The 14,286-nt window shown below is 41.0% G+C and overlaps 1 protein-coding gene across 1 annotated transcript; it reads left to right on the top strand.

Moving 5' to 3' along the window:
• The first annotated feature begins 580 nt into the window (after positions 1–580).
• GDF10 (growth differentiation factor 10) lies at positions 581–13,956 on the top strand. Its single transcript, XM_062606662.1, has 3 exons — positions 581–1,252; positions 6,742–7,649; positions 12,927–13,956. The coding sequence occupies exons 1-3, from the start codon at positions 955–957 to the stop codon at positions 13,116–13,118; spliced, it is 1,398 nt and encodes a 465-aa protein (XP_062462646.1). The 5' UTR covers positions 581–954; the 3' UTR covers positions 13,119–13,956.
• The last annotated feature ends 330 nt before the right edge of the window (positions 13,957–14,286 follow it).

The raw sequence follows: 14,286 nt of genomic DNA, 5'->3' as shown, positions 1-14,286 counted from the left end.
TGAGTCAGAACTACCTGTGTCACATGGTGAATAAGCGCAACATGCACCATTCACTTTTAAATCAACCCCCTCCGACCTAAGCCATGTAAATCCTTCAGAAATTCACACCAGTTTTCTCCTCCTTCAGATCACGCATAGAAATAGCCCAATGACGAAAGTTTACCCCTGCACAGCCCCTTTAACCCCTACTATTAAAGTATCTGCTTGGAATTATCAGTGACCCTTGTTACACTACTGCCTAGTTCACACCGGGTCTTCCAGAGCCTGGACTCACCGGGGACTTCTGTTTTCTCCGGGATCATTGAAACAAACACTATTTACAGCGTTGCCTTTCCAAGACAGCACCGTCACCTCTGCCGATCGGAACAGAAAAAGACTCTTAACACTTCTTTTCGCACTTATGTGCACACCCTTTCCTTCTCATGATGTCCCGCCACCCACCCGCCCTTTCCCACCGCCTGCCTGCCCGCTTGTTATCTGTTTCTGTATCTTAGAAGTAATTTTCAAGACATGCCCACTCCCCCCCGCAACCCCTGCCGGCGCAGGCAGCCAAGGTAACCGTCCTGCCGCAGCGCCCGCTGCCACAGCGGCGACGGTGACATATGTCTCCAATCAGCGACTGTGCGCTGATTAATTTAGATGCTTTCCCCGCTACGCTTTAAAGAGCAGGGAAGCCCTACACTGGAGTAACGCAGCGTCCCTTCCTGCGAGTCTCCCCGCATCGGCACCCCCGGCCCGCACCTCCTCACCCCCGGGCCCGGGGATTGGCCCGGCGGAGGCGGCATCACCGGCAGGGAGGGGGGGGGAGCCGCCCTCACCCTCTCTCCTCCCTTTCTGCCTGTCCCCGCCGCCCCCTCGCCCCGGTGCGGCAGGGCCAACCGGGAGACCCAGACGCAGTCAGCGCCCGAGCTGCCGCCGCTCCGTGCCCGGCGCCCAGCAGCATCCGCCCCGCCGATGGCCAGCCGCCTGACCTGCTGCCTCCTGCTGTGGGCCCTGGTCCATGTGGGCTGCCACTCGCCTGCGAGGGAGGGCGCCAGCAGCCAGCCCGCCTGCCCCGTCTCGCCGCCAGCCCCCCGGGACTGGCCCTCCCGCGGCAGTGACCCCCGTTGGGGCTCCTCGCCGCCCCCTGCGCTGGGAGGCATCGCTCAGGACGTGGTAGCTGTCCACATGCTTAAACTCTACGAGAAGTACAACCGCGAAGGGAGCCGGCCCGGCGATGGCAACACTGTGCGGAGCTTCAAAGCCAAGCCGGGTAAGACGGGCCGGGCGCGGGAGGGCACCGCTGGAGCCCTCGCTCCTCTTTCGCGTTACAGTGACGGATTTGCGCCGAGGTTGTCACTGACTGCACGGGGTGTCACGCTGGGGGGATCCTTGCTAACTACTCGGACCTGGTATCTGCTCTCTGCTCTGCGGGCTGCTTCCCACCTCCCCGCCTCCCTTCCCTTTCCCAAGAGAATCTGCAAGAATTATGTCCCTTCAGAGCTGCGGTTGCTGTGGATGCAGACCATCGGCAAAAGAAGGGCTGTTCCCAGCGCAGATCGCATGGGTCTCAAGACCTCTTCAGAAGTACTGAGCACACACGTAGCCGCGAGTGCTCCAGCGGCAGGTCCGCTCCTCCCGCAGGCTCGCCGGCTCTGTCGAAGAGTGCCGCCTGCGGGGCCGCCCAGAACTACTCAGGTCTCTGCGTCCGAGGCACTGCCCAGACCTGGAAAGACGCATGTCTGATCTCCCTTTCCCCAGCTTTGCTTAAGTTGATGGGGAAGGTGGAAGAGCACACACACTCTGTCAAAACTTCACTTTCCTTATCCCAGTCTTCCTTCAAAGTAATAAAGAAGAGTTTTGCGTGGTTATCCTGTGCTAAGGAAACCCAAACTATCTTTTCTGGAAAACCTCTTCTTTCTTTGATTAACTCTTACAGAATACAACTGACAACATCACTCTTTAAAGAATTATATCAATTTCTAGAATATAATTTTTGTTACACTGCCAGAAATATGTATTTTGTAATAGGCATATCTGATAGATGCATTCAAAATTTGCTTTTGTGAGTTTCAGTCTAGTTTGCCTACATTTGTTTCATACATAGAATACAATGCAGCATTCAGTGGTTGATGCTACTATGCCATTGCAAAATAAATCATATTCTCTAGAGCACCCCCAATTTAATTTCTACCCTATGTTAAATGTAACATTAAAAATAATCATATTCAGGGAGGGGGAGATCCCATTGAAGGGTAATGAAAATGTTTAGAAAACAACAACTGCAGACATTTGGGAGAGAAATATATAGTCATGCTCTAGCTCATTAGCTAGCAGCTGCTAAGAGGGGTTGGGAAGGAACTTCCATTGTGGGTGATTATTGCATGACCTCCTGCTACCACTCTTATTTCTCTGTGTACTGAGCTGCTGATACTGGCTGCTACCCAAGTAAGGACCTGGACCACAACAGTGATTTGGGACGAACGCAAGAATTGCACTATATTCGTTCTTAATTTTTCAGTTGATCTGCTGAACAAGTTACTTGCATCCAAGCGGTTTAAATTCTGGTTTAAAACACTAAAATAGACTGTACTGATCAATTACAAACCAGTATTATTTTGCTCATCTGTCAGATCATGAAACCAAGCCAGAGATGCCTGGAAGTAACTTGTCTTTCCACATAATGGAAATAAAGCACACACATGTCCAAAGCCCTAGTGTCCCATCTGTGTATTTTATCTACTGGATCCCACCCCTCCCCAGTGACATGGCATGAAAGCAGAAGCTCCTCTGCAATGTTCCTTTGTTATAACAATAAATTTTATTTCTTTGTAATTCATCAACCTAGTGATGAACAGTCTGAAATGAACTATAGAATGACAAGAGAGGGAGGGGAGAAGAGCCGTATCTGGCAGAATGTCTTAATTTATCTCCCCCAAGAAGTTCTAGTGCTTTCTTCTGAAAGAACAAATTGTCATGTTTTATCTAACAAGACATGCAGAGGGTCTGTTCTTTATAAAATACGGATGAGAATTCTAATACCACTGAGATAAGCAGAACAGACTACACCTACAATAGTTTCCTTTTCATTATTCTAAGCAATGGACTTACTTCTTTTTCTTTTTTTTTTAGACATGTACCTTTCAGAAAATCTGTAACCTTCTATTCCTACCCCACAGCTTGAAGGTCTTTGTTAGGGGACACTCAAGCACCAGTGTTAGTTACAACTGTGAACAGGAGGGCTCCAGAGGCACAAAATGTCAGCCCAGACTTAGTTTGCTCCTTTGTCTTATGCATTATTGAGGTCTCCTCAACTACAAAGTTATATTGCCATCCTATATATGCCTTGCAGTGTGTAGATGGTGTTGACTGGGTTACTGAATATGTGATATTTCTCCATATTCTGTGTGAGGCACCTGCTATATATATGCATGTGCTATTTGCACATGTTCCAGATACAACTTCTTCACATTTCTTTAGCAGTATTTATCACTTCAGAAAGGGTGCTTCACAAACATCTGATTACCTTCTCTTAGCTCACCTCTGTGTGTGTTTGCAAGAGTTTATTATGTCTCTGACAACTGAGAGACAGTCTGTGAAATAATTTCTCAGCCCCTTTTTTTTTCTGTAGGTGCTTTCCAGTTTCCAGGGAAATTTGTAGCTTTAGAAAACAGCACCAATTGGCTGAAGGTAGCTACACAGTCAAGTCGTAAGTGCTTTGTGACCAAAGGTGGAATATGAAGGTAGTAGAAGGTGTCCCTTCCTGAGGCAGGGGTGGTTGAAACTAAATGAATTTTAAGGTCCCTTCCAACTCTAACCAGTCTATGATTCCATGATTGTCCTACCTCACTTAGGTTGCTGCTACTGGAGGGTGTTTGTGTTCATGGCAGTAATCTGCTGCCTAGGCCATGAAAATTCCCCATAAATGGACTTTTGCAGCTCAGGCTCATTTCCCCAACCAAAGCCTTTGTTTCATTTAGCACAGAGTTTGTATCCATCCTCTGTGCTAAATGAAGCAAAGGCTGTGGTGAATAACAGAAAATAGATGTTTAATTAAGTCTATATCATAATGCATATGTGCAAGAAAACTAAATCAAGATTACCCAGGAAACTGTAATTCTGGCCTCTAGAGCCTTACTTTAACATAATTTCATAGCTTAATACACGTTAAATTAGGTTCTCTGCATATATCTTTCTCACAAATGTATTACCATAAATACCATGTAAATCTGTTTTGCCAATCTTGGCTTACTGCAATGCAACATTCTCCTATGTGGATCACATACTAAAGGCTAATATTTTCTTTCCTTGGCCACTTGCCTTGTTTTTTTCCTCTACCAGTCTCTTGTGTGTATGCTCCACACATCTTGCCTGTATTCCTAACTTGAAGCTATCTACAGTGATCAGTGATTTTACTGATACAATCAGTAAAATATTATTAAACTTAATGTACACAGCTAGCACAGTTCAACTCAGAGTAGAGCTGGAAAATGTAACAATGCTTGGTTGACAGGCTGGTAAAAGCCTGAGACATCTGATGCAGTATGATAAATATGACTATGCTCCACCCCAAATTTGATTCCCATTTCCGGAACAGCCTGTACTTCCAGGCTTCAGTAGCTGCAGATTCAGACTCTTGTCCTATTCTACAAATAATTTTGACTTTTGAAAGGATTTGTTCACTCCAGAATGCAGAATTAATTTAGAAGAATTAAAATGCACTTTCTCTGAGCTATCACTGCAAGTTTACATTCTGATCTGAAACCCTGGGAAACTGGCATTTGAAATGCCTTTAGCCCAGGAATGCATATGCTTCACAGTCATAACTATAGAACTGATGGTGCTAGGATCATTCCACTACTAAAAGAAAGTATTAAAAAATTAAACTGTACATAGCTCAGGTGGCGAGAGGCAGTGGATGGACTTCCATTTTAGAAAAATATGCCTTCTGAGATGAGCAAACTTTGATAACCATGTGTTGTGGTACAGGAATTACTACAATTCTACTACTTCCTTGGTCTGAAAAATAGGCTAGCAGCTTTGTGAAGTTTCTATGCTCCAAAGACTTTAAAAGAATCTAAACTTTTAAGTTTTTTCATAGTATGAGCATCTGTACATAAGACTAGCGTTGATTAGAAGTTTACTGATAGGAATCCTGTCCTGAATTGACAGAAACAAAGAGTTTCTCATCACAGAATACTTTTTCACTTTACTGCGTCAGGAAAAAATTACACATGGTGTAGACAGAAACTGCATACTTGAACATGCGTACTTTCAGACTATGTGGGCCTGGGATTAATGAGCATCCTAACCTGCTGTGATTTAGTTCAAATGATGGTTCTGTGCAGCATGAACTGGAAGATAGCAAGCACCGATTTAGTGAGACATAGCAGTATCAATTTCTGCCTTTTAAATGAAACTGTGCTTAAAAGGAAGAACATTCTGACAGGTGGAAGGTAATAGTACTGCCTTTCTGTTCTTGCCAGAATTTCTGTGGCTCATCATGCCCAGTGCATCAAAAAACAAACCTAAGTGTTTCTGTGAAGACTGTCTGCTGTGTTTGTTGGGTTTGTCCCTTTTTTCTCCCTGCTGCCAGAGAATTTCCAGGTATATCAAAAAGAGATGCCAGAAGGTTTGCCCTCTTGGGTTAAGTAAAGATGCGAACTTACCTACTGTAGTCCTTTGATGCATTCCAAGTACCAGTCTGAGCTTGGAAGAAGAAGTATCACTTCTTGGTTCTGCCATCACTTTTCTGTATATTCTTGAGCTAGTTTAAGGAAAAAAATAAAATAAAATAAAGAAAGGCAACTTTTCACCATGATAGACTGTGGAGGCATGGTCTTTTGATCCTGGGATTGCATGTTAACACATGTTATCTCTTAGGTTTCTACTATTTAAATAAACGTGGTGTAAACAATTATTAGTGTAAAATTCCTCATCTTCCTTGAGAGGAGGGTAGAGATGTAACCTGAGCAGAACTTGTTCAACTAGATAAAGAAGTTATGCCAAATGGAGTTTGAATTTTAAGAGTCAGCTCCTATTCAACAGTAGTCACCAAGCAGATCAAAACACAAGTCTTAGGAACCAAGTAGGTTTCACAGTGCTTGAAAACAAAGCTCCTTCATGACACACTCTGAAAAGGAGGATTGCTCCTAAGAGTAATAGCCTTCAAAATGTGTTGTACTGCTTACTTCCAGCCTCCTTGTGAAACGTCTCTTGTGCACTATTTACAGATGATGAACTTCATATTACCACACAGTAAGCACCCAGAGATCTTTCAGGAATCTTTGCAGTCATCTTTAGATTGGCTCATCTTGACTATTAACTGTAGAACTTGTTTTCAATTAGTGTACTGAGTAGGGTACCATTCTGAGCTCTGCCACTAACAAATCTGAAAGCTTCTCTGAGCTTGACTTTGTTATAAAAGAAACAGAATCAAGGATTGCTTTTCCTGACTAGCTGAATGAGAGAAAGTCTGAAACTGGAAATCTTTGTGAAGAGTTTTATCCCTAATGTAAACAACAGGTGGCTGGTGTGTTGGACAGTCCAGATGTTATTGTAATATTGCTATTAAATATTTTTAGGGTTTTTTCCTCCACTTATTCACCATGGTTTTAAGCTGAAGTGACAAGCTCACTATATGAACTGATTTGAAGTGGGTAAGTGAAAAGCAAAATTTGTTAATTCACTTATAAGTAATAAATGTTTCCCTATGTTTTTTGGTCTCAGGTATTTATCCATGTTTTCCTTGATTTTTTGTAGAATTCTTGGCCCAGAAGCCCTTGTACTGCTTCAATCTGTCATCCATGCAGGATTCAGAGATGATCCTTGCTGCCACCTTTCACTTCTATGCTGACAAGCGCCCTCGGCACCAGGAAGTGTTTTGTAAGCGATCCAAGAACTCATCCTGCCGCCTTCTTCACCTGCCTTCGATCCTGCGGCTCAACCTCATCTTCCAAAGCATTCACCAGAATTCTGCCTATGGACTAGTGAAAGGGAACATCACCATGTTTCTTCAAAGGCGAGGAGCTTGGCATGCAAAGGACATTTCACAGATCATAAAAGAATCAAAACGGGCTGGAGAGCTCATTCTCTGCACTGAGCTTGATTCTGGAGAGAAACACAAGGACTTCCCCGAACAGGTCGCCAGTCATTTACCTTATATACTAGTTTATGCCAATGATCTTGCAATCTCTGAACCTAACAGTGTGGCAGTCACCCTACAGCGTTATGATCCATCCCCTTCCAATGATGGGGACCCAAATCTATCCCCTAATGCTTCTACTGATACTAGAGTGAGGAGGGATACATACCTCTCTAGCTCTATTCAGAACAATGAGTTGCCAGAAGTAGATTATAACAACAATAAATATAACAAACATGACATATGGGAGAATGCTTACAAATCCTTGAAACCAAAAGCTTCACGCAAAGACCGAAGGAGGAAAGGGCAAGAAAATACAGAAACACTTACAAAGTCTCAGGTGCTAAATTTTGATGAGAAAACAATGAAGAAAGCAAGGCGAAAACAATGGAATGAGCCAAGGATTTGTTCAAGAAGATACATGAAAGTTGACTTTGCTGACATTGGCTGGAATGAATGGATCATATCTCCCAAATCATTTGATGCCTACTACTGTGCAGGGGCATGTGAATTTCCAATGCCCAAGGTAGTATGCTTTTTTGTTTCTGCCAGCTTACAAACAGTAGATCTACTGTACTGCTTATCCAACTACTCCTTTAGTTAGATTTTCCTTTAGATTTTATCTCTTTTATTCTTTCTGTTGCCTTGTTGAGCCTAAATAATTTAAACAGTATCATTTTCATTGATGTATTTATGAGTGCAAAAAGATCCCAAGTTATCTTTAAAAGTAATCTGAAGAATAAGAAAAATGTCTCAGGTTTATCTCATGATTCCTCATCTTGTATCTTGAAACCATAACATGAAGATTTATGCAGCTTATTACAATATAGTTACCATCAAACTACTCTGTTGTGGTAGCATAAGTATAAAGTATTAAATGCTAATAGTAAACAAACTACTCTGTCAGAGTGTTTCTGAATTCCCCTGGTAATACCTCAGGAGAAAAATGCAGAGTAGTGACACTGAGGTATTTTTAAGAAACTGCTTGTCACTTTGAAAATAGTAATAGTGGTTAAGCTGATAGTGTCTCAGAATTCTCTGGTGTTTCTTTATTTTACTAAATTTTCAAGACAATCCTCCTGGAACAAAAACATCGATTTATTTTATGTGGCAGGAAATGCCACATAGCTGTCTGTAACACTCTAAAATTAGCATACTGAATTCCTCCTATAGAAGCAGTGTGAAATTTGTTAATAGAGAGGCAAACATGAACTCCTGCTCCAATGGAATTTCAATTTGGCCCACTCCCACTCACTTGCTCTATGGCATGAAGTAGAAATCCTGGCAATCCTATGTAGCACAAGAATTACTGGCATTTGATAGTGCTTTCAAGTACTGGGGGAGGCGAGGATTTAAAGCACTGCATAACCTGCATGTTTAGAAACTGTAAATATTTTGCAGTTCTACCTACAAGTGGCCTCGTTATTTATTTTACTAACATTTTTGCATGCCGTCACTCAGACCATAAATAATGTATAGTGCTTTACAGGAGAGAATTTCAGAGCTTTGAGACTGGACTCTACCCTACTTTACATACAGGGAGAATGACGTGTGTTCGTGTTGAAATAGGTAGTATGATTTCAGGAAGAGTAGATATTCAGGCTAGTTTAAATCCAGGAACAGTGGAAATCCAGACATCACTGTAAGGGTGTACAAATCTGATCACATGTTCTTGTGTAGCTGGCCAATGCTGAACCATGTACACATAAATTGATACATGGTCTGGTAAAAATTAAAGCATGCACAGGCTCACGTGCAACTTCACTTTTTTGTTATAACATAAAGAGATTGTGCAACACAATCACCATTCAACTTATCCAAAACAAAATACAGCCTGGGAATATGGGTCCTCTGCCACAGAACCACAGTCTAATGCACCATTCATACATACCAAAGCAAAACAAACCCCAAAACTTACACTTAATGCATCTGGCTTCCTTTGAGCAAAGCGGCATGACACAAAAAGTGAAAGAAGCAAAAGACAGTGGATCCATTTCTAGCTGAAATAGTTAAATAGGCTTGACATCTTATCTAGAAATAGTATACTTGCTATAGAATAAAGATTCCCTTGTAAAAAAAAACAGTTTCATTTTCATTTTGATGCGTGTTTTCTAGGTAAATGGATATGAGTGCACTAACATCTTGGTGCCAAAAAAAAAAAAAAGACAAACAAAACCAACCAGAAATTTAAAACCAAATCACAGATACGTAGATTGGGGGATTTTTTGGTTTGACACACTCTCTGATTTGGTTTAATTTGGAAGAGGTCTACTTTCTGTTAGCTTTATATTAATAAGTGGAGGTTAAAAAAAAAAGAAGAGGCAGATTCATAGTTGTAACCTGTAAAACGACTGTTTTCAAATGAACAGAAATAACTGGGACATCAGCATGATTCAAACTCCAGGTCAGAGCATAAGAATTGCTAAGTACTATAGAGGACAAAATAGTTTTTGTTCTTGCATATAATCCCTAAGCAAGGAAAGTATACATATGATATTGGCACTCCTAAATCAAAGGCTTTGGTTTAGGATCCTAATCCAAAGATTAAGGCTATTCACTTGGTCTGCATGGTCAACCTGTGATGGACTACAGGCTTCCAAGATACTCTTTTAGAACTGTGGAGATAGAAATATACCTGGTATATTGAGAATCATCACATGGTTTAATTATTTCTTTAAAGTATCAGTACATTACTCTGCATATCTACTTTAATAACCACAATTCTTGATCTAGATACAAAACAGCTCTGGTACAAATCTTGTCATAGCAAGTTCACCTACTTTACTGCTGAAGTTCTTACTCCCTGAACTGTGAGAGGGAAGACTGGTTTATATGGTTAATCATGACTGACTGCACTGTTGCATTTGCCAAATCAAATGCTAGTCTTTCGTGTGGTAGACGTAGATGGGAACATATCCTTTCTCTGGTGTACAGTAACTAGAATTCTCTTGATTTCATTCTTGTAGCTGTATCAGTTCATGAGTTTCATTTTAAGAATTGAATTCAAACCTGAAAACAAAACTTTCCTGAAGCTAAGTACTGCTTATTAAGATAGTGGGGGGAAAAGGGTGTTGAGGGGCAAATTCATGATAAAACAGACTTTAAAAGGTGTGTAAGCCAGGCAGAAGGGGAGGGTCTAAAGTATTTCAAACCTGCTGTTCAATTGCTTTTTGGCCTCATCACCATCATTCAACTTTCTCAGGCCCAAAATGTTCCTGAGCTGGAACTGTCCTAGAGGTTAAGCAAGAGCAGAACCTGGCCTGCTGTACATAACTTAGCAGCCAGCATTTAAAGCAGTAGCATTTCCCCAGTGCCACTGCTACTGGGCATTTAACTCATTATTTCAAGCTTTCCATGTCAGCACATCAGTACAAAGGATAAATGTGAAGCCCAGCCCACGATCGCTGAACAGTCCTGCCAGGTTTCCAGAATGGCTGGAAAATTCAGAGCCTGGCTGGCTGTGGGATTGGTGTGCTGTCTGGCTCTGCTGGTTCTGTGGATGTAGGGCTCAGGCAGCCATATTCTGCATGCAGTAATAGTCCATAGTAAGTATTTTTCTCTGTAAGAATTTTTGTGCATAGCGTATACACCTGCTGTTGTCTTGGTGGGCAGCTGTTCACACTAGACTGCTCACATCTATTTGTTCCTTGTAGATATTAGAGACTGCATAGCTGGAGAAGATCCTAGTAGGATCCTGTGAGTCAGTAACTGGCACTACAGGCAATGATTGCTATCTGCTGTATGGGGTCAACAAATTCTGTTTCAGTAGCACATCTGTGACTATTTCAAGAAACAATATGAAATAATAAAGGTGCTAGGAATACTTCAGGAGGTTATTCATAAAGGGTAAAGTAAGAACTGAATTCTAGAAACTCTAGTTCTTTGAATTTCTAAACTGCAGCTGCTTAAACACAAGAAAGCTACATCTGTCTCTCTCTTGCTATCCAGATTTTCTGACATGGCCAGTGTGGGTAGAAGCTTATTTCTACTTCACAAAAGCATCTAGGAGACTAATTCACCACTGCTTGTCTGCAGACAGCTTTGAAATCTAAAGATGAAGGGCAGCATGAGAGAGCAAGTTGTTGCTAATTATGCCAACATATGCTAATTACAGAAAGGCACTTTCCAGGAGTGGTCACTTGTTGGGACTTGGTTATAAGGATGCTGTCTTGAAGCCCTGAAGGATCAAGGATAAATTTCACAGTTCTTCCTTGTAATGGCTCAAATGAGGTTGCTTTAGTCAAGGAAAATCTAAAACCCTTAATAGCAATTAATATGATTCTATGATTCTATGATCTGATATGTTACACTTAAAGCAAATGTATCAAAACTGAATTATCATAATATGGCTCCTTTGTTACACCCATGGTCTACATAACTTTTCATGTTGAAATGAAAAATCACATTTTGCATATACCCAATTACTATTTGAAAAATAAAGAAGATATGGGAGACATTAATTATTCTCACTTGAAGCATCTGCTTCCACGTGGAGGTGTGCAAAGTCCCTACTTGTTTTCCTACAGATGTCATTTTCCACCCAATATTCAGCTATGACGATGATGATGAAAGATTTCATGTACCACATATACCAGATCTGTGCAGAAAACTTGTGAAACTGTAGCAAAAGCCTGATAGTACTAACACGTTTTTCCTACTCTTACTGTTCTCATTTGCTGGGACTGTATTCAAACATGACAGTTGAACAGGAGTCACTGAAGCTTCAGCCTCAATGATGGGTTGCATGCCATACCATCACCTCATATAACTGGAGCATATGCATTCCATGTTATGCTGAGAAAGTGGCAAAGGAAGGCTGTCACTCTGTCACTAGTAAACCTCCGCTTGACTGTATGTCCCTCAAGCAACAGAAGTGGTGAAAACTGTCCAGTACTCCTCTGTTCCTCAGACTACAAGGGTCAAGTATAGCTTGTGAATAAAAGCAAAAAAAAAAATTAAAATTAAAATTTATTTTTAACTACTAAACAGTATACGGTTTAGTATATAAAATTATTATATAAAATTGTGGCTCAGTACCCTGAAAAATATGTAGATGTAAAGCTGTCATGAAAACTCACTTCAAACATTTCCTACCTTCCCTGCCTTTTGTTTTCTTCTCCACTTTGAGGATAGCTCAGGGGAGTGGGGAAGCCTGGTGAGGAAGGCAGAGGGAAGCAAAGACTACAGGGACGAAGTACTAGTTTGTCGTGGGGTTATGATCTTCTGGCCCTGTCAGGTCGTTCGACTATTTAGACTAACTCCTCCCTGTGGACACTACTTCTGGAGCACTCTTTAAAAGAGAGTAATTACTCTCGGAAAAAGTAACTAATTCCAGGTTAGTGTACACGAGAAGAAATACTGGAACATAGGCATGGTTATTTTGGAAATACTTACAGTAGCCAATTTTCCAAGTCTGACAAGAGGTTAAGAAAACAAAAGGTAACATCTTATGACTGAGAAGCGTTCCCACCTTAGTCCTTTTCTGCTGCGTGCCTGCCTCCAGCATCCTGTAGGTGCAGTCAAGGACATTCTTGCTTCAGGCTACTGAGGCTAGCTGTGCCACCAGTGCCCTCCTCTGGTATTTGTGGAAGGCAGCATAAGGGACACAAATTATCTCTTGAATACACTCTCCACAAGAAAGCTGGAAGTGTAAGACTGACTTTGCATCATGGCCCTGTGACTCAGTCACATATATTCACTTTTCTTGAGAAACAAAACAGCATAATTGGTGTCATATTCCAAGTCTACCTCTGAAAGTGACTGTTCGTAAATGAAATGATAACTATTTCTTTCTCTGTTCCAGATTGTCCGGCCATCAAATCATGCTACAATACAGAGCATCGTAAAAGCAGTAGGAATTATTCCTGGCATCCCAGAACCCTGCTGTGTCCCTGACAAAATGAGCTCACTCAGTGTCCTGTTCTTAGATGAGAACAAAAATGTTGTTTTAAAGGTGTATCCCAATATGTCAGTTGAAACTTGCGCCTGCCGATAAGTTCATACAAACACATCTTTAAGAAGACCTGGACATCCTGCCCGACTAGAGTGGGAATGCTGTAAACAGGAAAAGAATACACTTGTGCTGTTGAATGAATGCAAGCCTACAGTTCTCTACACAGAGCATGCAGAGATCCGAAAATGATCCACATGCTCACCTGGAAGGATATGTTTTACTGTCATCATTTTTCTTTCATATTCATTTTCCAGGTACTCAGTACTTTCACATGTATTTTGCTAACCCATCTAGCCAAGAAACCTGGAGTTTAGCAAGAAATTTAAGTGCAAAGTTTTCTATAATCAAAGGACTAAAATACATTTTATATGCTTTCTTTTTCTTTTTATACTATTTTATCTTTTCAGTTAACCAAGAAGATGGGAAGTGAACTTGCAAAGTCAGGCTTCTTTTAGACTATCACTATTGTACACAAATCAAAACCTTTTGCCTAAAACACTCATGCTCTTAATTTGCATATTTATACTGAAAATGCTGTAATAAAGGGCTTAAAATGTATAGTTTCTTCAGGATTCAAGTACAGTGCACTGCATAAGCTTTTATATAAACAGTATGTTAATATAGCCACTTTTGGTTACCCTTCCCTAATATATAATTTGGTCTACAAAAGACATGTGATATCCCACACTTTCGGTTTGTTGGATCATTTTGGGTTGTTAAACGTATTCCCTAAGTAACACATACTATATAGTAATATGTTGAAATACTAAAAAAAAAATAACCAAGATTTATATTTTTGTAAATTATACTTTATATCCTCTAGATTGTTACATGCTTTTAACAAAAGCTAATAAATTAAAGGTACAGTAGTATCTAAAAATAGTTGAATTTTCTTTCTCTAAATGCACTCTGTTACGTTCTCTTAATTAGATGGAAACATGTAAATACATGTTAAGCTCATCATAATGCACCTCAATAGATTAAAGACAGAAGGGAATACTATGATCATTTAAAATGACCTCCTGCACAGAATAGATCAAAGAACCTTGCTCAGTAGTTTCTGCACCACGCATTATGGAACTTCTGTTTGGAGCTTGGGAATATCTTTGAAAAACATGCATAAATTTGGCTTTAAAGATTTCATGTGACAGAATATATCTACTGGACTACAAGTAGTTGTTCCAAAAGTTAGTGCTCTTTGTTCATATGC

The sequence above is a fragment of the Pezoporus occidentalis genome, unplaced genomic scaffold (genome assembly GCF_034315485.1).
Source record: "Pezoporus occidentalis ecotype Australia unplaced genomic scaffold, CSIRO_AGI_Poc_V1 ctg98, whole genome shotgun sequence".
NCBI lineage: Eukaryota > Metazoa > Chordata > Aves > Psittaciformes > Psittacidae > Pezoporus > Pezoporus occidentalis.
The sequence above is the reverse complement of the archived record's forward strand: the minus strand, read 5'-3'. Positions and strand labels throughout refer to the sequence as shown.

Excerpts from the sequence above, each read along its gene's own strand:
- GDF10 (XM_062606662.1), top strand. The coding sequence starts at position 955 with ATGGCCAGCCGCCTGACCTGCTGCCTCCTGCTGTGGGCCCTGGTCCAT. Across the intron at positions 1,253-6,741 it reads GAGCTTCAAAGCCAAGCCGG|AATTCTTGGCCCAGAAGCCC; the intron begins GTAAGACGGGCC and ends GATTTTTTGTAG. Across the intron at positions 7,650-12,926 it reads GTGAATTTCCAATGCCCAAG|ATTGTCCGGCCATCAAATCA; the intron begins GTAGTATGCTTT and ends TCTCTGTTCCAG.